The sequence below is a fragment of the Rhipicephalus sanguineus genome, chromosome 5 (genome assembly GCF_013339695.2).
Source record: "Rhipicephalus sanguineus isolate Rsan-2018 chromosome 5, BIME_Rsan_1.4, whole genome shotgun sequence".
In the NCBI taxonomy this organism is placed as follows: domain Eukaryota; kingdom Metazoa; phylum Arthropoda; class Arachnida; order Ixodida; family Ixodidae; genus Rhipicephalus; species Rhipicephalus sanguineus.
The window spans coordinates 80,621,575-80,648,943 of NC_051180.1; the positions used below are offsets into that span (position 1 = coordinate 80,621,575).

The following is a 27,369-nucleotide window of genomic DNA, read 5'->3' on the forward strand; positions in this document are numbered from 1 at the left end:
TCCACACCACTTACGTATTTGTGCTCTGAGGTAAACATGCTTCAAATGGCTCCACACAAGGCCTGTGCCAAAATATGCTGTGCGGGACAATACAATGGTACGCTTTTGACAAAGCTAATCGTTTTCGTCAGATAAAACGAGCCGCACATACCACTCAATTTCTGTCACATAACCTAAGCGCCAGCGTCGCCGACAAGTTCCGCGGTCAATTTCTTGCGATGGTCTTCGTAAAAAAGAAAGCGCACAGAAGCTCATTCCGCCTCTTTTGTGCCTTCCTGCGCAAGTGACCGCAACGCATCTCGTCGTTACACCGTTCTTTCTTCGTTGCACGACAGCAAACAGCGCATGCACCAGCGAAATCACGGCAGCAACTGCGGTAGGCCGGTAGGCACAGTGGACAGCGGCTTTTGCGCTTTTGCCTACCGCGCGAAACTAAACGCCCGGTGACAGCGCCACCGTATTTTCATGACCGGTGAAATGGCTGCACTGTTGTCGAAAGGAAAAAGTCGAAGTCTCCGACTCCTTGAAGCGTGCCTGACACACATACAGAGCTTAATAACGGTGCTTTGAAGTTGGGCGGCGTTTAACCAAGATCTAATGCATTCTTATCACTTGTTGACCTGCTCAGCTACTGTGAGAAACCCCTGGCGTAACGCACAGCCATTCCTACATTTATTTTCCCGCCTTTCGATGCGTTCCTCCCTGGCGTTGCCTACTTTAGCGAAACATAAAATGAATCCTCATACAATCGTACAAAACAAGTATAAGATAGCTTTTATATTTTTTGTCCTTCTACTAAAAAAAAGAACACACACACAACGAAAGTATAAAGTAAGATCAAGAACTTGGATGACGCTCTTGTTTTGTTTTGTTTACGTAAACACAACAACAAACGATGATCGCTGGCTGGACAGACTTGGCGCTCAATGCAAGCTTTTTAAAAACAAACAAGTTTTACGGCTCAGAGTTATCCTTTGATAGAGTGTTATTTCCCTGAACAAGTCGTCTGAGTTAACGGGAAAGACTTATAAATATCAACATCGCTTTTCGCTGACGACCTTGTAGCGCTTGTAGGCTTGTGCTTGCAGTTTCGTGTGAGCTATGCAAAGCGAGGTGTAGTACACAGAGAATAAAACCGTTTTACTTGGCAGTCCTGCTTTTAGTTGTTCATACGTTCTAGTAAAACATGTTTGCCGTTAGAAACGCAGCATTAAAGATGCGAAGTCATGTCCGGCTTCTAGCGGTGAGCTACATAGTCGTGTGTTTTCCTTGCTCGGACGGTCAGCGGTTTATAACGATAACGTTGCATTCACGGACTTGATTTGTAGCATCAGTACTTTGGTAATATCGATACCCCCATCAGAACTGTAGATTGTATAGCGCAACTAATTGACGGGACGCAAGAAAGGTACACAACAGAGCGCTAACGCTCTGTTGTGTTGTGTAGCGGTCTGTCGCGTGCGTATCTTTCTCGTGTCCCTTCGATTAGTTGCGCTATACAATCTACAGTGATGTTATACCAACACGCATAGTCTTCAACCTTGGGAAGCCTCATCATAAATCTATTCTGGGATGCAATTATCTCAAGATTACTATCGAGACATGTTGTCAACACATCTTCTGGCAATTCTCGCTGGTTGTGTTGCCCGCTCGGAGATCACGGTGTTAATAGACGATAAAAAAAAAAAAAAGCTAAGGCAACTTTCATTACGCATTTCATGATCATTAACTACTAAACTGTTGACTAAACACAACGTAGACTGTCTTGTCGAGCCGTTGTTTTTGATGTCTCGATCGATGTCGTGGTTGGTCAGCGCCAGTTCTTACGAAGCGTTCTTACGTGCGAATGTCCATCCGTTAAGTTTGTGAAGAAGACTTACGTGAATTTACGTATGTTTTGATTTGTAGGTCAGCTGTAGCACAACTGCAGCGCCAAAGGAGCCGGTTAAGAAAGGTCAAATAGCGAAAAAGATCCCAGCGTTCGTGAAACTTGAAGCTGGCAAAACATACTCCTGGTGTGCTTGCGGTCTCAGCAAGAAGCAGGTAAGATTTACATTTGTTAACAAAGTGGTTTTGTCTACTGTCAGCTGACTTAATGTTTAACTGTTAACAAAACCTCTTGGCAGTAAATGCGGCTTGGTGTTCTTTTCGGTACATTTAAATATTTAAGTATTCGTTCATTTGATTAGTGGATTCCAAATCTCTGTTGACTAAGTGCACAACTGTGGCAGTTGCATCTCCCCTTCCCCATCTTCTAACCTTGCCAAGTGAACGGAGCCAGTTCTTTTTTTTTTTTTTTGATTTGCTCTGTATTCATAGATTTCAACCATAGGTGGTATTCTTCCATGCCTGGTCATTTCTTTACATACTTATTTTTCTGCCTCTTTTGCACCGAAAGATTTATAGGTTGACAGAACTAGTAAGTACTCATTCACACACGCTCACAAATATTTTCACAAGTTTTGCATTTTCTTGCATTCCTGTGTATTCAATTAAATTTCTCCTCGCGTCCACTAATACTTAGTAGTACTCGCAGGCATTATACCCACCATGGCATCCTTGTGCGTCCTCGAGCTGCTTGGTAATCATAGTCATGCCCTCGAGTGGGTTTGATTCACGGCCACGATAATCGCATTTCAGTGGGGGCGAATCGCAAAGAACATCTATATGCTTCGATTTAGGTGCATGTTAAGGAATCCCTGGTGGTCACAAACAATCTGGAGTCCCTTACTATGGCGTACATCATAATCATATCGTGGTTTTGACATGCAAAAACCCTCAGAATTTTTTAAAACATTCTCGGGTGTTCGTAGGCTCCTAAATTTACACTTACTGGTGCCTGCTTGCACTCGCATAGTCAGTAGTCACAGTCACATTTGTTCTCATGGCCACTTAACCTAACTGTCGCTGACTTTCATTTGTGCTCATGTTAGGCCACACTTCATCCTGTTCCCACTTACGTTGACTCGCACTTCATCATTCATGAATGCTCTAGTTATTCCTGTGAAACAAGTATGGAGGTACTTTGTGCACTCGTGAGTGAGTATGTGAACCTGTCTAAATTGCTATGTTCTTTTTTGTGCAAATTCATGAGATGTTTACTCTGTCTCAAGCCTAAACATACCGTTGTTCTTCTTTTACTTCTCTGTTGTTGCTCTTTGTTGAAGGCCGGCACGGGAAGGCCACAACTTTACTGCTGACTACATCCTGTTGTTAGCTGCAGTTTTGAATTAGTAAATAGCCATTTGACATTCATATTCTTAATGCAATTTATTTGCCCCATACTCCTCTACAGGCTCCTTGTTGCACCTAGCAGCATGTGTGTAATGAGATAAAATGGCAAAGTGTCTTGTATCAATTCATTTGCCACTTTCTTTCTAGCCATTCTGTGACGGGGCCCATAAAGGCAAGGAGCATGGTATTGGGCCAGTGCGTTTTACTGTTGAGGAGAGCAAGAAGTATCTCCTCTGCAGGTGTAAGCAAACCAACAACAGGCCATTTTGTGACCTGACGCACGTCAAAACTTGTGAGTGCCATTTTGATGTCTTTCAGTGTCATTCTAATGTGGTTGCACTGAGTGAAAGGCACAAAGGACAACACGACGCAGAGAACTGAACAGGTAGTGCGCAAACTGCGTACCAACTAGCCCAAGTTGAAGCTTTGCTGAACGTTTTGAGTGTCATCTTTAATGTTACGACAGTCTCACTAACTCGGTGCTATACAGCATAGGGTAGCAAAGGCCAGGGCTCGTGTCAGCTGTTCAGTGACGAGAGCTGTCTTGGTGTTGTGAAAATAGAAGATGGGTCACCCACTGCACGTTGCCAAAGTCTGATGTCGCGTACTCTTCCGCAAAGCTTCGTTTTCGTTGTCCTTGTGCAGAGGGCGTCCAAAAGTGCAAAGCAGTAGAGCTCTTATTCTTGATCGCTGTTTTGGTTGGCTGATGGATGCACAGCTTTCACTGGCCAGTGTGGAGTTAATGACGCAGGGTACTAGGCATATATGACAGTCTTACAAGAATATGTCTTTAATATAAAAGTATCTCTTTTAATTATCTCAAGTTTAGCAGCTGCAGGAACATTTGTTGCACTTTATTCTTTCGCTGTGACAATTTTCTGCATCTCTCAAGCCATCAGAAAATGCATCTTTGCAGCATGCTAATCTTCGTGCTTTTTATGGCTTTAAAAGAGCACTCTTTCCAATGTTGCTAGTGTGCTTTGCCTTGCTAATGGTATGTATATATAAAAAAAATGAATATTGCCTGAATAAAAAGTTTTGTAGGACCTCATCTTAGCACTTCACTGTTGTACATGGCATAATTATCCATCACAGAAACCACAGAGTGGGCAGGATTTCGGGAGTTACCCCCTACACCTCTGCCAAAAAAAATTGTTTATATGCACATATGTACACGTGCTCATACAAACAAACATGCACACATAGTAGATTGATTGGACCCCGCCCTAAGTAAAGTCCTGGCTACGCCCCACGGTGCACACATGTACAGATTAAGCATACTTAAAAGTTCACTGCTAAGCTTGGCAAACCGTTATGTGGGAAAATGAGCTTTACTATTATGAAAAAAAAAAAGGTCCAGTGATGGCATCGGTGCTACAGTTTGTGCTTACATATTGCATGTTTAGGTCATTTGTTTAGGCCAAGTTTATTCTTTTCACTCCATTAGACATTTAGTACCACTCATTTAGTAGTGAGAGAGTTTCCCGTTACTGCTTGAGGAGTGATCAGTGGACCTTATAAGTTACCACAGCCTTTAATTCTGGTGGAAGTGCTTTGTTTTCAACTAAGCATATGTGTTTACATTGCAGTTATTCCAGAGCCTGTTCGTGCGGCCTTGAAGATTAAACTGTAGTTCACCAATAGTGCCTCAACTTATGCTGTCCACGTAAAAGAAGATATTCGTAGTGCCTATAGGCAGCTTTTGTAAAAAAAGCTTCAATAAAGGCTTTTCACATTAATTCTCTTGGGGGCCCTTGCACCGCACTCGTAAATGCTGAAGGCCTCTGCCTTCACTTAGGGGGTTCCGTGAGCCACACACTGCATGGAAAAGAGCCAGCAATGCTGGAAACAAGGACCGCTTTAATTCATGATTCAACAAGACAGTCTCACAATCACTTCGTTATGGCACTCAATAACACAGACAGCCATGCGAACGATAACACGACGTGGCACATAAGTGTTCAAGCAAAGGATCAAAGGCACCATAGCAGGCAATCATCGCAGTCTTGCGGTCAACAAGAAAACATGCCATGCAAACAGGCAAGGCTTCTGCACTGCTCATTTCTCACACCCTGAATCCATTGGATATGAGTGAAATGGACTGGCTGGCTTGTGGCCAGAGGTGTGTTATCACCAATGGCATCTGTGCTTATGCAGTGATTTTCACTTCACGGTGAATGCTGCAGTCTAACAGAATACCTCCTGCTGAGAGCAGACAATATTTTTGCGAATATAAGCGACCCAGAACTTTTCTGCGTGGTGAGTTCCTAGGATGTACGTTACTGGCTGCGGCTGGCCGAGGAATAAAAGTAACCCCTGGAACTCCACTTGTTCTTAATGGATTTGAGAAATTTTTGTTGCAATCGATTCATGAGGTGATCAGTACTTTAAAGGGGTTATGAACAGCCCCTCAGGCTTGGTGAGAAAACACATCCTGTGGATAACAGACACTGCTATGAACATCTCGGCCAAATCTTACAGTCATGTGTGACAAAGAGAGTTTACGAGCAGAGAACAAAGTTGCCATTTTCTAAGGTGCCCTTTTTTTCATACAGAGGCCTGTGCTCACTCTATTCACAGCTGCTGGTGTCTGCTGTTTGACGTCGAACAGCAAATGGCATGCTGTTGGCCAATAGCCAACATAAATTAAGAGTGGCGTTTGGATGAAATATGCTTCTTGCCACGGGGTGCCTCCACGTGCTAGCGAAGTGCTCCATAGTCTGGTAACATTACACAGTGAGCCATGCTTGCATACAGGAATCGCAATGGGAGAGAGCGATTGCGTTGGATCACGCGTGCTCAAAATCCTGATGCACACTGACGTAACTTCCTTCCCCTGTGCCATACGTCCCTGCTTAGCTTCAAACCCCTGGAACTCCGCCTGTTCTTGATGGATTTGAGACAATTTTGTCGCAATCGATTCATGAGGCAATAAGCTCTGATACTGAGGTCATTCGATGATTCCTTGAAAAAGTGGTTCACAACTCCTTTAAGGGGGGGACATGGTACCTGGCGCTATCTTGGTCATTCTCTGACCAGATTAAATTAAAAAGCACAGATATATATGTATTTCTTCGTGCTGATTTCAAAAGTGCAGAAATTTGTTATTTGACTGAAATAATTATTGGGATAATTAAATATTAATTACTATTATTTGGTGAGACAATAGATAATAATAAACTGGGCAGAAAGTTATGTTTAATGCACGAGTGAAAAGCAGAACAAATAAGAATCAAACTGCTGCAAGCAGTTTTCAAATCCAACAACAATTAACAGTTTAGCAGCCCATTGAAATTTAGCATTTACAGTATAGCTACTAACGATCAAGAACACAGGCAGCTTAAAAATTATAGGAGAAGAAAAGAAGGAATTTGCTTGCAGCATTTCAAGCTTTATGCATTTAGCTTCATACAGCAAAAAACGTTACAGCTGCAGCTATTCTAGAGCTTGAGCAATTGTTGCACCAAACAAGCAGAGTGAGTAAAAGCTTCTCTTGGGAAAATTCAAGAAAACAGATAAAGCTCATATTGAACCACATGTAATAGAAGATACTAAAATATTTTTGTTAGATGATTAGTCTCCACCTGGGACATAACCAGCATGCCTACTGCTGCAGCACACGTCATTCAGAAGCAGCATATCGATATAAAAGCCCAATTTTTGTGCTTTTTCTCAATCGAAATATAGCTTGTTTTGGTAATATAAATTGTTGTTGGGGCTGAAATATCAATCCAAGATGTAAGAAACTTGGTCAGCACTTGCGACAATGCCTGTATGTTACGAAAATACTATATTCAGAAAACTCATTTTTTCCCATGATTTTTCATCTGTAAGACCAGTGTGCCCCCTTAAGAGCGTGGTTGCCTAATCGCTGAGCTTTCGGCGTTTTCTCAGTGTGGGGCATTTTTTTGGGCATTCTCTTGATGCAGCGATGAATGAAGCTGGTGCTTAGCAGTATTCATGGGGTACGAGTCTACGTGGACAACATCATTGTGGTGAGAAAGCTAGGGGACGTCTGGCACAGATGCAGCTGCAGCAAAGAGAGCGTGGGCCCTCAGCTAAACTAAGGAATGTTTAAGATTTTGGCAAAAAGGAAACTTTTCTAGGACTCTGCATAAACAAATGGGACCAGCAACAGCAAGATGATAATACGGCAGCAGTGTTCGGAGCCAAGCTGAAAGCCTTCTTGGATGCGCTTGGCTCTTATGGGAAGCTGATGACACACATATCCGACCTGCCAGTGCCTCCGCATGCACTGCTGGCAAAAGGCACAAAGCAGAGCACCAAAATCTGTGAGAGCGAGCTTTCTTAAAAGCAAAGTCAGTATTGGAAAACATGAACCTTTCAATACACTGTGATCGAAGTGTAAACCACCTTGTCCGGAATGCGACACGTTGTTGGTGGACATAGGAGCAGTTCTGTCGTGTCAGCTAGATGTGGTGAATTATTGCATATGAATAATGGTGTACTAGTGACTCCAATGATAAATCATTATATAGGGCTGTTTAGATATGACAAGGCTATCTCCGGATGGCTGCTAGTACAACTTAGCTTGTTGCAAAGGTAACAAAAGTGCTAACGAACACACAATTCATTTTTCAACTGCCTTTTCCTCTTAAAGAACAGGAAATCTTTCAAAATGAGGCCAAAGAGCACTTCCTGTACACACAAGCATTAAAAGCTGCCACTGAAAATGCACAGGCCAACACTGGTGTATCCTGGCTTGTCGAAGATTAAAAGTAAAGTTTTGACTTTTAAAGAGCGTTACACAAGTCCCGTGCAGTGTTGCTTGCCTTTATATTCCCCGTGATTTTAGTTTTAACGATGAACCAGTGCCAACTTGCATATTCTCTTCAGTTGTGTCGTGTTGAGGCACAGAAATGTGATATTGCTGATTTGCAAAACGAGATCTTTACAGAGATCATTAAAAAGTAATTCAGGAGCCCTTGCTCTGTCAGGAAAATGGGGGCAAGCGAAGCTTGGCATACTACTTTCTCTTCCTTCTTTCTTTCTTTCTATCACATTGCATAGTGCTCCATCCTAACTGTTTCTTTCCCCTATGCCGGGAATTGGACTGTCATCCATGTGCTTAGCAGCAGAACACTTCAGTTGCTAAAGGAAACAACAATGGTCATGCATTCATATCCAGGCAACAATGAAATGTGGCTATGTGAAGTGACAAGTCGCCTTTATAAAAGATGAGATTGCCGTACCAGAAACGGCTGATCACCGACAAGCCCACGATTGAGAAAGCATCGTGCCGTTTCTTTTCTCTTGTGGTCACACGTATAACGCCAATGACACTTTCGAGGCAATACAAGCTTGGCTGGGAAAAGAAAAGATCTGTTGTGGCAGTTTCTACAAACACTTACCGGCAGAGGGGAGCCAGAGCTTGCCCTTGCCTTGCTTTTGAGAGAGGGAGAGAGCCACGCTGGATAGGTTTCACTCGCAGTTCGACTTCGTTTGCTCCATTAGTGCAAATACTAGACTAGGGGTCTGAAGCTCACCTCAACTAGCGGGCCGCATTAACGGAATTTTGACTAGAGCTGGTACAGTGAAGATGGGGGGGGTGGGGGCGGTTGAGGAGGTGTGGTGGCGGAAAGAGTTTGAATTGAACAAAATGTCACCTAAGGTTGCCATTTGAAAGAGCGCCTTTCCAATATTCCATATATTGGTAATTTCTGAAAGGTATTTGAGGTAAGGTTTCAAAAAACATATTGATACTGATTTCCACAGCATCTAAAATCTGGACGCCGATTCTGAAATGCAGAGCTTTCATTCCGCGGTGATTGTTCAACCCATAGTGACCGCATAGGGTGCCTCCCGAAAAAATACGCTCGAGACCAGTCCAGTCTCTGTTGCTTACCCGAACAAAGCGCTATTAATTGCAATAGGCAAAAAAATAATGCAAGTACTATTTAGCAAAGTCACAAAACTTTATTCCGTGTGAAGCCGCATGTTTGAGACCCCTGTAATAGATCAGCCATGAAAAAAAAGGTTGTTGTTTCAGGCTAAAATATCACCTCTGGCTGAATAATGATATCATGACCTTTCATACAATTTCCCCAAGACAATCAAGCTTCATTCCAGAACTAATGAAGAGGTACCCGCTGAGCAATATCTGTATGGCAAAACTGACCATCTTAGTCTTGCAGAAAGTGAGGAGTGCTTCCTGTCTTCCACTCTATGCCAATGTTCTTCGGTTCCTCTAGCAGGGCTGTGATGGTTTGCCTTTAGTTTTAGGGCTTCGCTTTAGAAATATTTAAAACACGCTGTGGGAATGCATTGCTGCTCTCATTGTGGTGATTATGAATTAGTTTTGCTTTTAAAAAGAAACATTGTGGAAAGAAATTTATTTAAAGTTCTCCCCATTGTCAAAGCATAGACATTATACACATACACTTATGCACATGAAAGAGGCTGTAGCTGTAGTGAAATATCTGTCAATATATTGCAGCTCTTACGCATGCTACTTCTAATGCTGCCTGATTTCAATAATAAAAAAAATCTCATTGGACTCTTTCTTGACAAGAATATAAGCACAGGGGTGATCAATTAGGGCGAATCAGTAATGTTGAAATAAGGAGAATATTCTAGCTTGATGCTACTCTCCAGGAGTCACCTGTGGATGACAGTTTTTTCTTGTCGCAACATTTCCTACACCTGGTAAATTGATTTCCAATTTTTAGTGTCCTGGTGCATTGAGTTGTTGGTTAATTTAGCACTGCTCTGCAATCTGCCAGCCTCCTGGTTAGCTGAAACGGTAGAGCGACTACTCCGGAAAGGTGTTGATTTTGCGTTCGATTCCCTGATCAGTACAAGTTATTCTTGTGCTGCTAATGTTGTTTTCTAGCGTTCACACGTCATATGCAGCTTGATGGTACATGTACATGCGGTGGCGTAAATCCGGAAAAATCTGAAGGGGGGACACACGCCTTATGCCATGGTGGCGATTTTGTTTTTCATAAGTATGCCTTTTATTTTAATTATATGAAAATTAAAATCATGTTTTCAATAAATTAAAAAAATAAAAAAGAGCCCGGGCCTGGGCAGCCAATAGTTGGCAAAGTCAGTAGCTAATATGTCATTTGGGTTAAACTGTGAAATGAAAATGCTGGCACCTTCTTTTTTTTGTTATAATGCTTAAAGGAACACTTTTCTTTAACTTCATCTCTAATCGTATATACTGCTAGCCTTCCAAGATTTACCCCTGGAATCTTTCTTGTAAAGCATGTTTGTATTCACCAGTGTTTCTTTTTTACTCACACAATTATACTCGAGCAACCGCATTCATACTTCATTGTCAATGTCTTCCATAAATCGTTGACATGAATAAATGATGGTAGATGATTGGGGATTCTTTACTTTGCGCTTCAAAGGCCCAAATAATAAACCTCTGGGGCACGTCAGAAGCCACCCGTAGCATTTCAGAAAGCACGACCTCTACAGTGCCTTTCAAAACAAAGATGGCTTTCACTCTTGTTCTTCATTTCTACTTATTGGAAGGACTTCAGACTTCAGAGTTGATTTTAAGGAGAGTGCGGCATGCTTAACTGTCAGGCATATCAAATATGCCGTTTGAAAGGGAAATCTCAAGGGGGGACACTTGCAAGGGGTGTCCCCCCAGCCTGAATACAAGGGAGTCAGGACCCCCCTGACCCCTCCCCCCCATGATTTACGCCACTGTGTACATGACAATTCTTTTTTTCTACAAATGCGAAAAGGTGCAGTGTTTGTGAAAGAAAAACACCAAAGCATTAGTACATTGTTCTGTCTTTAGTACGACACATCCATAAAAAAATAAAGCATCTTCAGAGGCATAAAACTGACAGGCACTGTGAGACACGAATATCTTGGTTACATGTGATGCCAAGACAAATGCATGCAGGATTGTATTCACCTTTCTTTTCCTGGCAAGCTCATGCAGCAAATGACTTCTTTTGCAGACATTCTACAGAAACGAATCTATTAATGAGAGATGATCGTCATAAATTTGTATAAGCTGTATTGTTTCCCTAACATTCTTCACAAGTTGCATGATTAATGTGCCACAATGCATGTACTGTGTTCACGGAATAAAACACAACAACGAACGGTATGAGTAATTACTCATAATCACGCCATGTCGCTATGAATTTGCCCACGAACGGCCATGTTTGCTCTGATGTGAGTGTACAAGCCGATAACATCGATGTAACAAGAGCTGAAGATAATGGAAATGAAGGTATGGGCATTATTTAGCCCTAAATTGGCACGTTTCCTTTCCGTGAGCACTGTACATGAGGAAAGGTGGCTCTTATGGGCATCAAATCCTTCTGCAAGAATGCTCTTTCATGTTTTAGCCAAAGCACTTTTGGACAAACTGATCACATCTTTGCTTACTGCGTCATAAATAGCACGCCAAAATGCACCCTGTAGTCGCATACATAATTGTCAGTCTACTGTAGAACACCGAAATGTAGAAGCTGTAAAAGAAAATGTTTTGGCACATCTGTTGCAAACATGAGCTCTAATAACCTGTTGTGTGTGTCTCTCGTATACTAATGTTCCATCTTTGCCACATAACCAACTATCTGTACATCTGAGGGGAGATTTACAGCTAAGCATAATATCTACAGGCGTACACTATTTACAAATGCAAATGCAGTCTTGGTCCCAAGCGAAGGAAAGATTGGTTGATAGGATCTGGTCTCACCTTCAGTGTAAACAAACAGGCTCCATGGTAAACAGCTAGGCACTTTGCATTTAAAGCTTTAGATTCAATTTGCCAGAGCTGAAGCTTTCTGAAATTTTTTATGAAGTGTTGTAGTATTCACACTAATTGTTTTCAATCTCCGATTGAAAAAGGAGTCTGTGGAGAGGGGATTTTTTTTTTTGTAGCTTGCATTTGTAATTAACCTTCTTTGATTGAGCACAGCTCGCAATGTAAGGCTCAAAATCGGGACATAGAACATCTTTAAGGTGTATGCAATCACTGTTCATGTCAAAGCTGAATATCAAGCACACATACACTGTCATTGAAGGTTTGCATAAAACTTCGCATCAAAAGGCTGACTTAGTGTGTATTATAGACATGTTAGGGTATTTAGTCTTGTTTTCATATATAGTACTTTCCCATCCTAGAGACATGAACAAAATCTGTTGACGGCAAGGCACATGATGTTCAATGCACTGTCCACTGCAGTTCAAGTTCAAACACACTCTATGGAGCAGTCACAAACACTGTTTCTCACCGTTCACCACTTTCTCACAAGTCGGTGCACATGTGTCTTGTGAACACAAACAGAAATGCGGATGTGAACTGAAGACATTGATATCGAACCAATACGGTAAGTTCCAAGGCCCTGCTAAATACACACCACTCGTACAAGCCTGTGAAGCAGTGTCACTGGCATGTCTGTCACACACTCCACAGTTGGAACACGAACAGCACTGGTGCACGATGCTTGCGGGCTTGACATGGTTATGTGCACACCATGCTTTATGCCCTGTGTTCTCAAGGCGCGGTCATGTTGCTTACCGCTTCGTTGAGAAGGTTCCTGTATCCCTGTAGTCTTGGTTCACACAGCCTAGATTGACTGCGTGCACCTTGAATGTGAGGAGCAATAGTTGTGCATATTGTTCTCAATGCACTGTTTGTGTGTTATGATCCGCTGTGGCTGCTGCAGCGTTGCACCCTGCAATTTACTTGCTGAAGGAAATAGGGCAGTGTTTCTGCAAGTCTTTCACGCTCACCCCGCGAGCAGTGCTTCGCGATACACTGTTAGGATTAGGCCGTAGTGCTTTGCAATTCACAGCTGTCTGCTTCTCAGGAACTGTGTTGTACAACACTGTGCCACTCGTTTGGTGAACAGATCAGTAGCTAGAGGGGCACACCAAGTGCTTAGATGAAGCTTGACCACACCTGCGCTCTTTAATTTGCTGCTTTTAATGCGGTGTGGTGCTGGCCTTATTTCACTGGGTGATTACTTTGCAATCTTACAGCTGGCTGTTACAGCATCCATGAACACTGACGGTGGCAGGACGCAATTCAGATTGTCTGTAGCTGAAAGTTCTGCTTGAGTCATAGGCTTCAGTTTCTTCCTTATCGAAGAGTTATTTGACTCCTCTGCATGGCAATAATTATGGCGAGCAAAATGCCATATAAAGGCACTTCATTGCAGATGTACTTTTGTAGTCTTGCTGCAGTCTTTCCTCGGAACTTTGTGGAGGTTTGTACTAGCAACAGGCTGCACAAAAAAGGCCTTGGGAAAGCTTTATGTCGAGGGCTTTGGAATTGCACCACTTTAAGGTACGTATGCTATAAACACAGCTGTTGCTGGTCCCCTTCCGGCTATATTTTGCTCAGCATAAGATGTGATGTGGCACTTGGCGTAGATCACAACTTTAACACTGTCACACTGCATCATTCTCTTTACAAGTCTTTGGGACCGACAGAAGAATTGCTGGAAAGTCACCGAGCTTGTGCATCACGAACCCTTACTGTTGCACTCAAAAGGCGAGCCCAAACAGATCTTCGCATAGCAGTCGACAAGCTGTAATCCTGTCCACTATGGATCTGTCCACAGCACGGTGTCCTAGCAAGTTGCAGCAGAAATTTCTCTTCGACTGCTTGTCCTTCGTGATAACCTCAGAAATTGTGGTCCGAGTGTATCTGTGCCCTGAAGCCGTTCCGCTTAATAGTAGCCTCTTTTTGAAACTTTCCTCCGGGTGACGTGGTGAGGGTGGAGAAGTTGTTCTTGTATTGGGAGTGAGGCACGTAGGTGTTGCCCTCGGCCTGCACCAGTGGTGTCCCCAGGTGTTTCGGTGCCAGGGGGTCACGACTATGGTGTCGCTTCAAGTAGCGGTACATGGCCAGTGCACCCACCAGTGCACCCAGAACGAGGCAGGTGATGCAGGCTCCCACAAGGTGCTCTGTTCGGATGCCACTGTCTCCATTGTCACGTTGGTCCTCCAGACTAGGTAGTACTGAGACTGCAACACATAAACAACCATGTCCGTTACATGCACGCTTTCACTTATTATTCTATTAACTGTATTGAAGGATAAGAAGCATATGCTAAGCGCAGCTAAGCAAAGCTGCATCTGAAATGCACATACCTTTGTTATTTCATATATTCATTATAGGCATACATGCCTCTATAGTTAGAAGAAAAACAAACAAATCTTGGATTTCCTTTCTCATATCCAAAGTTATACAGTAAAAGCTAGTTAATTTGAATTCCACGGGAATGCTGAGCAATTTCGAATTAAACAAAATTCGAAATAATGAAAGTGAGCAAAAATGGGTGGATTTCGGGGGTGGGGGCACGAAAAATATTTATTGGCCAAAAAAGTCGGTGATGACCATCTGCTTCTTTTCTCTGAATGCCACAGCTGCGGCTCTCTGTTCCAGCGCGCGGACGCGGCGCAGGGAATCCTCTTCACCCTCTTCAAAGCTGAAGAAGAGACGCGCCACATTAAGTGCCTCCATCACCGCAGAAGCTGACGGGCGCACAGGCGCTTCGTCATCTTCGTCTTCCTCACCTTCTGGCTCTTCAGCAACAGGCTGCGCACCGGCTACTTGAGCGATGTCCTCATCAGTCAGGGCACCACACACCGATGCACCGGTGTCAACTTCAACATAATCGGCAAAACGTACGCCCCGAAGAGTGTCGCGCAATGCCACTGGCATGAGCTCCTCAGCCCCGTCCACGTCGACGTCACAACTATCCTGCGCACTTCCAGCTGCAAATCCACTGTGGCGGAAACAGTTTGCGATTGTGGTCGCGGTCACCTGTTCCCATGCGCGCACCAACATGTGCATGGCAGTGAGCAGCGTAATGCCGAAGTCCTTCCTGTCGCCCGCGCACAAAATCATTCTCTCCAGCATGTGACGCCTATAAAAGCACTTGATGTTCCTTATCACACCCTGGTCCATTGGCTGTAGGGCCGCAGTCGTATTTGCTGGAAGGAACACTAACTTTGTTGCTCTCAGCTCAACGTCGACTTTGTGCGCCGAACAGTTGTCGACGACAAGAAGAACGCGTCTGCCGCCCAGTTCCATTCGCCTGTCGAATTTCAGTAGCCACTTCCTGAATAGGTCACCTGTCATCCAGGCTTTCTTGTTTGCGGCGTACTCCGTCGGCAGTGACCGAATGTTTTTGAAGCACCGTGGCTTGAGTGCTTTGCCAATCACAAAAAGGGGGACCTTTTCCGTACCGGTCATATTTGCAGCGACCAGAACAGTGACACGCTCTTTGCTGCGCTTGCCGCCGGCACAGCTGTCTCCCTTGTAGGTGATCGTCTTGTCTGGCTGCAACTTGAAAAATAACGCTGTCTCGTCAGCGTTAAACACATCCTGTGGTGAGTAGCTCTCCAAGTACTGCTGCAGGGTGTTGCATCTCCAAGTAGCGCATGTTTCGGCGTCCACTTCCTTTGCCTCGCCGGATAACGTGCGGAATACGAGATTGTGCCGCTCCCTGAAACGATGAAACCATCCCTCGGAGGCGACAAAGTCTTCAATGTCCAAGCGCAGGGTGAAATCGGCTGCCTTGGCCATGATGATAGGGCCGCTCAATGCGATACTCTGGGCTCTCATTTCTTTAACCCAGATAATCAAAGCTGACTCCACTTCCGGGAACTTCGCTGTCCTTAGCCTTTTTCGACTGGCGCCAAAATCCTCGGCTTCATAGGTGTTTTCAATGCCATCCTGTTGCGTATGTAGGTTGACAACGTGCTCAGAGGTATGCCGCGCTTCCTCGCAATTTCGTATTTGCTCGAGTTCCCTTGGTCAACCTCTCGCAAAATCTCCACCTTCTCCTTGACAGTCTTCGCGCAGTAGTTTCCCCGCGGCATCTTGCAACTTCGATGCGGAATAAGACGGCTTGACGGCGTGAACGAACAACGCGCTCGAGGAACAAAGTGACGCTGCCGGGTGCAGCCTAGGACTGCTAGGACTACTCCGCCGCCAGGCGCTGAGATAGCGGGAGGGCTACGGAAAAAAAAAATTGCTCCCTGGATTTCGGAGGCCATACTTTGCTCGCCCTTTGCTCGGAGGCCACTTGAAGCTCGAAAAAACCGGTCGTGCCACCTATCGTTCGGCCGTAAAAGCTTCCACTAGTGTTTGACGATGATGACGCTCGGCGGCGCGCGCTTCGAATTATCCGTAGAGGCGGCAGTTTCTGTTCGAATTAACGAATCGTTTTACACATGGTCTCCTATGCACTGCGGACTGGACTGCGGCGACCATTTCGAATTATCCAAAATTTCGAATTAATGAGGTGTGAATTAACGAGCTTTCACTGTACATGTGTTCATTATGCTGAGCCTCAAGTTATTACTGATTACGTGAGCTGAACTCGAGATTTAACCAACATTAGGGGCAATCAAATCTACTGTAACCAGTGGAATTGTGCAGGAGATTTTTTTACTGCTGAAGGGGCAACTGACATTGTTCGCATTGTCGTTACGTACTCGTTGGTTACAGCATGTCACCGAGGTGCTCATGCATGCAAACGTGCAGAATCACACAGCAGCACACACTCTGTAATTTATGTACATATCACCAATTGTGAATTATTTTTGGGCAACAGTAACATATGCTAGGAAAAGTCCTCATAATGTGGCAACTCCGAAAAAGCTCAAGCACAAATTTACTCAAGTGTGCTGCAAATGCATGACCTGTTTTCTGTACTTGAATACGAGCCCTACTGACTGCTCATGTTGCAAATAACTTTATAATTTTATCGCCTGACTTGCTGCCTTATTGAACACTTTTGTGAGAAGGTATGCAGACCTTAGATCTGTTGCTACTGCTTGCATAGCTGTCTGCACCTTCGGCCAAAGGTGTAGCCAGGATTTTGTTACTCTGTGGTGGGGGTTTGAACTTTCTCAGCGCCCCCTCTGGCTGCGCATATGCCTCCTGCACCATCTGCCAATAACGCCAATCCTGACCATGATGCACAAACATGTGCTAACAAAACTGGGCACGTCCTTGGGGCCACACCTATCAAACTCATGACTTTAGTTTCTGGTTGCTGTCAGCAGATGCATCAGACGATACTGCTAATCACAAGATGACATGCAGCCATTAACAGATCTGTACACAGGTAGCAGCTAGTCACTACTCTCACTATGGGTCAACTATGCTACCTATGTTCCCTTCAACTCTAATGTGTGTACTTCCAAGCACTGAGTGAAGTTTGAAAATATGTGATATAGAAGGTCTTCACAGACAACTGCTGCATTCTCCTAGCTCTAGGATACACTTTGGAGCTTACCAAGGTAAGCAAGCTCACCTGTCTCTTGGCCAGCGATGCACATGCGGCTTTCACGAGTCGATCCCCTGCACTGTGTTGGGTTGGGGTCAAGAATCATGCACGTTCGACGGCGATGCTGCTCGTTGTTGTGGTCGCACAGAGACCACACTGACCATTCGGTCCATTCCTCTTCCTCAAGTTCTGCAGAGAAACAAAGAAACCATTTCTGGCTATAATCTTGGCTATTTCTCTTGTACACAGCATGGTGCAAACTTGTTTCTAATCATCCGAACCACATGGGGAACAACCTGCGACTCCCTTACCTAAATTACTGAGTTGTCACTAGTCCATTTGTCCCAAAGTGAACTTTGGCGCACAAGAAATCTTTGGGAGAAGTGTCAGCAACAAGGTAGTTTTTGACAACATAGCTAGCCTTTTCATTAGTGTCCACACGAGAAGATGCACCTCCATTGCTTCAATTTTTTTTTATCGTTTGTGCTTTCGGTGTGATCACCAGAAAAATACTTTTGCACATAAACAAACATGAAGACGGTGTATGCAAAATAGCTTAATGCTCAGCTCTCTGTTATTCAACAGACTATGCATGCCTTTTCCACCATTTATTCAAATATGCTCTTTCAGTGGTGGTGCATGAATGAAAAGAGCCATTAACTTCAGGGCTTGCCAGCCCACCATGTCTTCCCAAAACATCCAATAGTATTCCAGTTTTTCTGTGGAGTCTGCAGTCCACTTGCACAAAAGTAAATGAGTGATGAAATTTTCACCAACAACAGGAGGGTTGTATTTTGTAGCTCATGGAGATGTAAGCTGGTAATGCAAAGGTTCGGCTTCTAATTCTACATTTACAGGGCTTCAAATATGACAGTGCAACATGGGACAAAGACAGAACTGAAGAGACACTCTGGTTTTTAGTCTGTTTCATATGCTGCAGATTGTCTCACCACAGTGGCTGCATGGCAGCTGTCTGACCAAATGGAAGAACTACAGCAGCAGGGTTCACATTCTAATTTAAATTAAATCCTGGGGCTCTATGTGCCAGAATCACAGTACGATTATGAGGAACGCCATAGTGGAGGGCTCCAGATTATTTTTGGCCACCTGAGGATTCCTTATTTTGCTCTTTGATTTAAGTAAGTTGGTGTTTTTGTTTTCGCCATCATTCAAATGCAGCTGTTGTGGCCGGGAATCGAACCCAGGTCCTTGTGCTTTGCAGTGCAATGCCCTAGCTACCAAGCTGCCATGGCAGGTGTGTGCCTGAGTGTGAGTGGCAGCATGTGATCGGCAGTTGCTAGTAGAGTTTTCTCGGAACATACTACATGGTGAACTGGTAGTGCATGAGCTTGAGGCACAGTCTTTGGATACGAGGATCAGAGGGGCATTTGCTGGTCAATAGATGCTCAAAGCCAAACCACGTTAAACGAATGTCTTGTAGCATCTTGCCAAGTGGCATGAAACTAGACAAAGGACTGAGATTAAAAAATGGGTTGTGCAGGAATAGATACGCCCACAATATAACGACACTTTGTTGTCTTGCGTTTGTTACAGGTCATTTTGTTAGGTGTGGGTTGTGAAATTATGCGTGTGCTTACCTTTACACATGCGTATGTGTTCTCTTGAAAAGTAAAGCTTAATTGAAAGCCAGTGCTTTTCGTTGATTCCTCTTTTCATTTTTCCTCAGTCCTTTGTCTAGATTTGTGCTGATTAGCATGAGGGAACAGTACCAACTTGCCTGGTCACATACGTGCACCCACTCTTGTGTCTGTATAGCTTGAATGGCTGTATAGCACATTGGTCCTCGTCAATGTATTTAGCATTGCAGAATCACAGCACGTGAAAGAGGAGGCTTTTGTCTGTGATCTCTGGTTTTGTCGTTGTCCCAAATCAGCGGTACGTTTCAGACCATGGGGGGATAAAACAGCTTCATGCATGAGTAACTCCTTCTTCCCCCCAGTACTCACTCGAAGAAGGGCAGGGCAACGTGGCGTTGCAAGGCACCACCTCAGTGGCATCGCCCTGGCAGGCTCCCGACTCGGTGCCCGAGCCGGGTTCTCTTAGGCATGTGCGTGTGCGTGTTTTGGTGCCGCCACCTCCACACGTCACGGAGCACGCGCTATACTCCGACCAACAGGACCAGTGGCCTTTGCCGCGCAGAAAGCATGGCAGCGAAAGGCAGTAGAGGAAGAGGAGAAGGGAGAAAGAGAAGAAGAAGAAGCCAACACCACAATAAAGCCACCAAGCAGCACCCACAAGTTCATCGTCCAGCAATGAGCACAAACATAATCGCATTGAACGAACTGTTCAGTGTGCTACAGCACACATAGGCTAGCTTTGTAGAGTCAACTCGCTTTGAATGCAAACTCTTTACCTTTGTCACACGTGTTATTCGAACTTGGGATAACAAAAATCACTAGATATGGTAAAAAGCAGGATCTAAGCAACAGATTGAGAATGTATAAGGACATGATATGCTGTCTGAATACCTTGTGCCAGGACTGCACAAACATGATCTATCAATCAGAAAAGTGTGACAAATGGCAAGCTATCAATGAAGTGCTGCTAACTATAACTGAGTGCTCGATAACCATTCTTAACAATCACTATGGCAATAAGAAGGGCTTTGAATAGCACCAAATTGATTACGGTGCGGGCTAAACGTTCATCAAAAAGCAAGCAGCTTTACAGGCATCATGCAAATGATTGAAAAGAAATAAGAAATTCAAGCATTCAGGAAGCAGGCAGGGCAGTGGAGAAGGTAATGTGGTTAGGTGCTTACAAATTTTGTAGTGTGTGTAGAATGTACCATATTAATGGAATGAACTGCATCATTTTCGGGCTGAACAATGCACAAAGGTATCACATACTTTGGTTTCCATCTCCAGCTCTGTCAAATTGGCACCATTTTGGCTGACAAAACGTAGCATTGGTGTCCGCATCACCATTACTGACCAGATATGTAGTAACTTGACAAGGCATTATCGAGTAACTGCACATGTGAACTGTTCCACTCAAATGCATTCTCTTTGGAACAGTAGCTAGCCTGTCCTTCAGTGTTCAATTATCACACATTCCACATTCTGTGATCATTAACAAGGCAGGGGAATGTTATTCTGCTCAACTATTCTGTTATGACCCGTGGCATTGTTCCGGACAGCATGGATGAATGGATGACGGTGAAGTGGTTGCACATAAAATTAAAGAAATCTATATGAGTGTTTCATTAATATATACCATTAATATGGTAACTCTTCATTGAGACAGAACTCTGCATGCATGTTACATCATCACTAAAAGAAGTTTTCAGCCTGTGCTCTACAGTTCCTCTTATGAATGCCTGCGATGTTTCATGCTTTGTAGGTGGATATTACCATAGGCGTGCGCACAGGGGGGGCAGGGGGGCGGCCGCCCCCTCTAATCACCTAACATGTCCTAATATTTTAATGCTCTATACATAAAATGCATAGTGAATAATTGCACCGAGCGAGATTGTTGAATTTCCCGCGCTCATCCCACAAGAAGAAGACAAACAGCATGTGGCTGTGCTCATGAGCTCGTTCTAATCAGGAATGAACTAGCCATCTTTACGTTCTGGGCTCATGCGGACACTAATAAACGTCTGTTTGAGCTTCTAAGTCCGCGTCGGCTGTTATTTGTGCCACATATTTTACAGAGATACTAGCTTTCTTCTAGTGTGTTAAAGGATTTTTCAGATGTCTTCATTTAGACATTCCAAATTTACTGTCATATTTTTCGCCGCCTCTGAAGAACGCTGAGGCCATTGCTCTGAATCGAGTTCAGACATCTAGCAAAAGCAAAACTGGTCTCTACGCTGAATAATGCAGACAGTTTTATAAAGGTTGTAGGCCCTGAACCCATATGATCTGGACCCACATTACTGGACCCACATTACTTTATAGAATAGAAACAGTAGGAAACAGTATTATTTCTCTCATAAAATGCAGCTGGCAGCTCACATGCAGTTATTAGATTCGTGTCCATGCATTCATACATACTGTAGTATGGTTAAATGTTACAGAAACAAAGAAAAACTGGACAGGCTAGGACAAGAAGGACCATATGCTACCAGTGCTCACTCGGAACTCACCCTTCTAGCACTTCTTGTCATTGCCTTTTCCTTTTTTCAAGATTTTTCTGTTTTCTATTAAAGACCAACTACAATGAAGTTTGGGTTTGATTAACTTCATTATTAGTGAGTAGTATATACCACTGCAGCAATCTTGGCAAGGCCGCAGGGCCAGTAACAGTATAGTATTTCTCGTTAGCAGCCTTCGAACAGAATCTAAGTAGACGACACGTGTGCCTATGTAGTTGTCACAAAGGCATAGAACCAGGCATGCTGCCTACGAGATGTTTCAGTGCCCCCTTAATCACTGCGGCAACACCGAGGAGCCATGCATTCTAAGCACTAGTGCCCTTACTGTGCGTCACTTCCGGTGAGTGGTATGGGCGGCCTTTTCTTTAGTTGCAGCACCAAAAATGGCAGCTTTGACAAGCTTTTTGTGCTGCTTTCGCTCGTATTTTAAATGGGAAATGTTGCATGAAGGCGCTTCTATATCCACACTATCTGAAACTAGGCTTTTTGTGTGGTCTAAGATCTTCTTGCAGTTAGTCTTTTAAGAGGTGAACGAATGAGTCAAGCGACAAATGCTGTTAAGCACCCACGCTTACTCTGGCACTGGTGGATATTGCAGTCTCGCTCCTCCTTGGAAGGGCCCTGGCAGTCAGCGCCCGTGCCTGATGGCCGTGGGTTGTCGCAAGTCCTTTCCCTGTACTGGACGCCACCTCCACAAGGTACCGAGCACTTGGACCACTCGCCCCACTCTGACCAGTCGCCATCGATATTCAGGTATGCTGCGCGTTTTTAAAGGACACTGTAGTAACCAAAGTACAAATATTGCAGTATATGTATGGCATGGCCATACTTCATTCATATATCTGTAGAGATAACAGATCAGACTGAACAAGTAAGTTTGCAAGCTCCCCGCAACCCGGTGGGAAAATAAACACTTTCAGACTAGATATACTGATGTCCAACACCACACGATGCTTACATCATTGTAACCATATGAAGCCGACAGATAATGAGGCCAAGGAAAGCACAAGGGGCGTTAATTTGTAGTTTCTCACTGAAGTGTGGTTGTTATGAGGTAAAAGGAAATGAAAATGAATGAGAAAACAACTTGCTGTTGCTACAAATCAAACCCCCAGCTTTGGCATTGCATGGCTGTGTCTACAGAAACAGGTCCCTTGATCTATTTCCCTTTTCTTCATTGTGTAGGCGTAGAGACGAAGTTATTTGTCGTGATCTATCCTGGAATTATGACCAAGGCATTGTCATTGACACAGTAATTAAGTACAGTGAGTATTTCTCTTTATTCTCTTTATTCTAGAATGCAAATATTACAGTGGCTATTGGTGCTGCGCTTTAGGTGAATAGAAGCACTTATGAAATACTGTCAAAGCTGTCCATGACAACTTTAAGAGGATGCAAAATGAGGTATATGCTTACATATGAGGTATATGCGCACAGGGATGCAAAATGAGGTATATGCACACAAGGGTTCTGTCACTAAACAAAGTGCTGTCCCTTAGTTGTGAGTTTAGGCGTGCCATATGACTATCATGAAGTAGTTTTCCTGTTCAACAGTCAACTTCGTAAGGCAAATTTATGCTCAGTGGTTATAAGGTTGCATTTGCATTTTGAATGCAGATAAGTAGGCGTTGTCCATTATGTGCTGTGTACAACCACTATGCTTCGTGACAACTTTCAGCATCGTTTTTCTGTGGGTCTTGCAACTTCTAACTTACTCACCCGAGTCCATGCAGCTCTTTGCTGACTCATGACAGTAGCGCTCCTCCTTTTTGACATTTCCAACCCGGAGCAGGGAGCTGTCGGCAACGTTAGCACGGCAGGTGAATCTGAAGCGCTGCTCGAAGTATCCATCCCGTGTCGCATTGACACGCACCCACGCTGTCCAGTTAGAGCTCTTGCGTGTCTCAGGACAGGCGTGCGTGTTGCAGGCACGGTAGTCTGTGTCGCAGCCACCGCCGCAGCCCTCACGGCCACGTGGGGAGTCGCAGCGTCGTCGCCGCCACTGGAAGCCACCGCCGCACTGTGCTGTGCACTCGCTCCAAACACCCCACTCTGACCAGGCACTTTCACGGGTGGCAGGTGTGGCAGGAGCTGCACGTAAGTAGCCAAATGGCATGAGAAACTCAGGGACGTCATATTTCTACATGTTTTTTTTTTTGTGGTTGTAGCTCAGCAATTTTTTGATAACATTTAATTATGACTTATTAGCTTCAGCAGCTTGGCCCTGCGCTTTACTCATTCCATTCTTATCATTGTAGATTTAGTAATGTGTTTCTTTGATAGTATTGGCTATACCCGTCATGGTTGTCTAGTGCTTATGGTGCTCAACTGCGAACCCGAAGGTCGCGGCATCAAATCCTGGCCGCCGCAGCCGCGTTTCGGTGGAGGTGAAGTGCTCGAGGCTCGTGTACTTAGATTTAGGTGCATGTTAAAGAACACCAGATGGTCGAAATTTCCGCAGCGCTCCACTACGGCATCCCTCATAATCACATCGTGGTTTTGGGACGTAAAACCCCAACAATTATTATTAGTTCGCACCTAGGTTGCATCTATTATTGATTGCACCTAGGTTGCCATCATCCAGATGACAATGGATAACAGATAAAAACACAAGTCGAGCAAGACTGAAGACTTTAGCTACTCGTTGAAGCAGACTTTTATTACTGCACATAAGTTATTAGCGCGAAAAGCCTGCCTGCCATAGAACGAATAACCAAGAGAAGACATTGCTACGGCATAATTTCAGTGATGTGTCATAACTCAGTGCCTGAAACATTTGCAAAAGTAATCCTTCTGACGGTACGAGGGTTATGGAAATGTTATGTAAAAGGTTATGCAAAAAAAGAAACTTAGATACAATAGCTAAGCGTTACCTGGACAGGGTGGGTTAGAAGTACAGTAGATCTGCTCCTGCTCCGGCCCTAGGCAGACGCGTCCGCCATACTTGGGGCTTGGGTTCCCACAAGTCCTACGACGGAACTTCACAGCCAGGCCGCATGTTCGAGAGCATGCTGACCAGCCAGACCACTCTGTCCACTGGCCATGTTCTGTCGAAAACAATGAAAGAAAGGAAGCTTCATTGAGCCTCTGTGACCCAAATATCGTTTTATCTCATTCGTGACAAAAGGCACGAGCACTAACTACCTTAGTTTCCACAGCGCGACTGGACGCGGACGGAGAAGGAACACGCAAACACACACACAGCGCTGACTTTCAACTGGAATCCACAGCGCGTGGAGAATCCATTGTTTCCACAGCGCGTCCAGTCGCGCTGTGGAAACTAAGCATGAACAACCAACTAGCCCGCCAACGCACTTTAGTCACTAACTACCATATAACTGCATGTATTGAACTCACATATAATGAGTTATTGTGTATACTGAGCAGTTATAAAATCCCTTTCAACATATTTTCGGTATACAAAATATTTTATATATCGAATTACCTATATATAGAATTTTTCTGTGATCACCTTCAGGTTCGATATATCTGGGTTCGACTGTATATTCCTATTGCATTGTTATATTCTCTGCTAACTTCGATGACATGCTGGTGTGAATTATGGCTACTTTCATTGTCATAGCAACCTCAACAAAATGTGAGAAAGATTTTTAGGAAATGTCATAATGTGCACCTGCCAGAAAGGGGCAAGGAGAAAAGGTTATGTGCATCCTTAAATTCACGTTTAACTTAGCAGTGATATGTGGTTTATTTTTCATTGTTGTCGTTGTCAGTGACAGATTTCTAGTACCTGTGTTGTCTAGAATTCTTTAGACATTGTTTTTATGAAATAGAATGTTGCATGTAATCCTAATGACCAGTACACAGACCTCGCATGACATGCCTGTCATCACACATGCAGCAGTAGGTATGCATGTCCCGCGACGTGTGACACTACATTACTCGAAGAGCTGTTGGAAGGAAATATGGAGCGTTCATTAGGAGAATTTACGTTATTGCATAGCAGTAGAATACCTCTAATACAGGCCTTATGCCTGTACACATAGAAAGTAGCAATTACAATGATGTGATGAGGACCTATGTGTTGTACTGTCTATGCCGAAACATTAACTTACTCACGACATGAACAGAAGTTGATGATGGTTCCCAACTATCGCTCTAGGAAATTTACGTGAGTGCTGTCTTTGCTGCATACTCACGTGTGCAGTTGGTGACTTCTAGTGATGAGCCCTCGCACGGCTTGCCACCGTTGGTTGGAGTGGGACTGTTGCACTGCCGGGACCGGCAGAGGCAGTGGTCGCCAGGCGAGTCCTTGCCAACCTGGTCGCACTCTGCCCACTGACTCCAACTACTCCAGCCTCCATCAACTGGGCGGGACAAGAAAATGTGAGCTTCAGTAATGCTCCTTAGCTATGTTGTCCGACATTACGAAGGCTTCAAGGGCTGTAGGAACAGTGAAATTTCAATTTTTTCGGGGACAGCTTAAAACTTCAAGGGGGAAGACAACCCCATGGCACCACTATCCACGGCATACCCCCCCCCTCACTGGCACTGTCCCTGCGAACTACAGTATGTTAAATTAGAATGGGGAACGAAGGAAAGAAAGACATGTCTCACCAGGAACATTACTGTTAGGGCAGCCTGCATGGTTCTGTTTCCAGTCGAGGCTGAGAGGGTTAAGGTGCGGCGCTGTTGTGCATGCCAGCTGGTGTTTGTTCCATCCACAGTATGGGTCCATAGAACCCAGGCAAGACCTGCAAAAGAAACAAATTTGCATTCATTACGGGATGCATTCTTGACTATGTAGTTCTTTAGGAATATATGCGCAACATGTGCAAAGGTGTAGGCCACCAGGCATTTTTATGGTTAAGTTCAACATCGAAATCTGCACAAATCATGTACTGTCGAAACCTCAGTACACATGCATACTTCAATCAAACGGAGCAGCAAACCAGGCGATAAGCCAGGCTAACGTCTCCAGGAACGTCGTTTAAAAAATTCTATCTATCTATACTTCAATCACTTTCTTTCATGACTTCTGATGGGCCCCACACATTACAAACGAAGTCCGCTGTGTCTCGTCTTTATTCATTATGCATCATTTCGGTACATTGTAACAACACGCGACATGTCTCTCACTTGTTGGTTCCTTCCAGAAACAAGCACTAATGTCATCTGGATAATTTCAACAGTCATTTAATATACTTAAAGGGACACTAAAGGCAAATAACAACTTATGTCAGAGTGAAAGCTCAACGTATGACAACGTCTAAAACGGCAATATTATCAACAGCAGTGCCCTACTTACCAAGAAATTAAGCTAAATGTATCACACGATGAGCACCACGAGTGGGACATTTTGGAAGTGACCCCAATGACGTGAGAGAGTCTGAATACAATTAATCACTAGTAATCAAACTAGCTGCAATAAAAAAAGAACCTTCCGTGCATCAAGAGACGTAATAAAATGCTGCTTGTTCGTTTCTGTTTGATTCATGGAAAAAAGAACCTCTTTGGCGTGGCAATGGGGAACGGCGCCCGTGGTTCAAAAGTTCCGTTTTCGCCGAACTGCGCTTCGCTCACGCGGTCGCGTCTCAGTGGTAGTTTCGGTATCACGTACTGCCGCGTGTTTTTTGCACGCTCGTGAAAGTCGCTCTGACAGAAAGTTCGACAAAATACCGCATGCATGTGATGTTGCCGGATGCCCAAATGGTGCACGCCGCCGCGCAGTAAAGGCGGGCAACGTTGGGCACGGCAGCAGTGACGTGCAAAATACCGCTTTCAGGCGGGTGACTTGAAGTG

The 27,369-nt window shown here is 44.3% G+C and overlaps 2 protein-coding genes across 5 annotated transcripts in view; one reads left to right on the forward strand and one right to left on the reverse strand.

Annotated features, from left to right (window-relative positions):
* The first annotated feature begins 1,051 nt into the window (after positions 1-1,051).
* On the forward strand, positions 1,052-4,976 carry LOC119393840 (CDGSH iron-sulfur domain-containing protein 3, mitochondrial). Its single transcript, XM_037661019.2, has 4 exons — positions 1,052-1,243; positions 1,909-2,043; positions 3,382-3,526; positions 4,824-4,976. Exons 1-4 carry the CDS (start codon positions 1,187-1,189, stop codon positions 4,865-4,867), a joined length of 381 nt encoding a protein of 126 aa, XP_037516947.1. The 5' UTR covers positions 1,052-1,186; the 3' UTR covers positions 4,868-4,976.
* Positions 4,977-11,005: 6,029 nt separating this feature from the next.
* LOC119393838 (semaphorin-5A) overlaps positions 11,006-27,369 on the reverse strand; it is a 192,835-nt gene continuing 176,471 nt past the window's right edge. For 3 of the 4 annotated variants that reach the window (XM_037661018.2, XM_049416388.1, XM_049416389.1), the window contains exons 14-20: positions 26,185-26,321; positions 25,767-25,934; positions 24,480-24,653; positions 23,326-23,697; positions 22,182-22,364; positions 17,514-17,675; positions 11,006-14,208 (exon numbers count right to left, since the gene is read on the reverse strand). In XM_037661018.2, the coding sequence (XP_037516946.1) occupies positions 13,865-14,208; positions 17,514-17,675; positions 22,182-22,364; positions 23,326-23,697; positions 24,480-24,653; positions 25,767-25,934; positions 26,185-26,321 (1,540 nt within the window). In that variant the 3' untranslated portion in view covers positions 11,006-13,864. Of the gene's footprint in view, positions 14,209-17,513; positions 17,676-19,400; positions 19,634-22,181; positions 22,365-23,325; positions 23,698-24,479; positions 24,654-25,766; positions 25,935-26,184; positions 26,322-27,369 lie in introns of those variants that run through there. The other variant, XM_049416390.1, reaches the window with a different exon arrangement.

Excerpts from the sequence above, each read along its gene's own strand:
- LOC119393840 (XM_037661019.2), top strand. The coding sequence starts at position 1,187 with ATGTTTGCCGTTAGAAACGCAGCATTAAAGATGCGAAGTCATGTCCGG. Across the intron at positions 1,244-1,908 it reads GTCATGTCCGGCTTCTAGCG|GTCAGCTGTAGCACAACTGC; the intron begins GTGAGCTACATA and ends TTTGATTTGTAG. Across the intron at positions 2,044-3,381 it reads GCGGTCTCAGCAAGAAGCAG|CCATTCTGTGACGGGGCCCA; the intron begins GTAAGATTTACA and ends CTTTCTTTCTAG.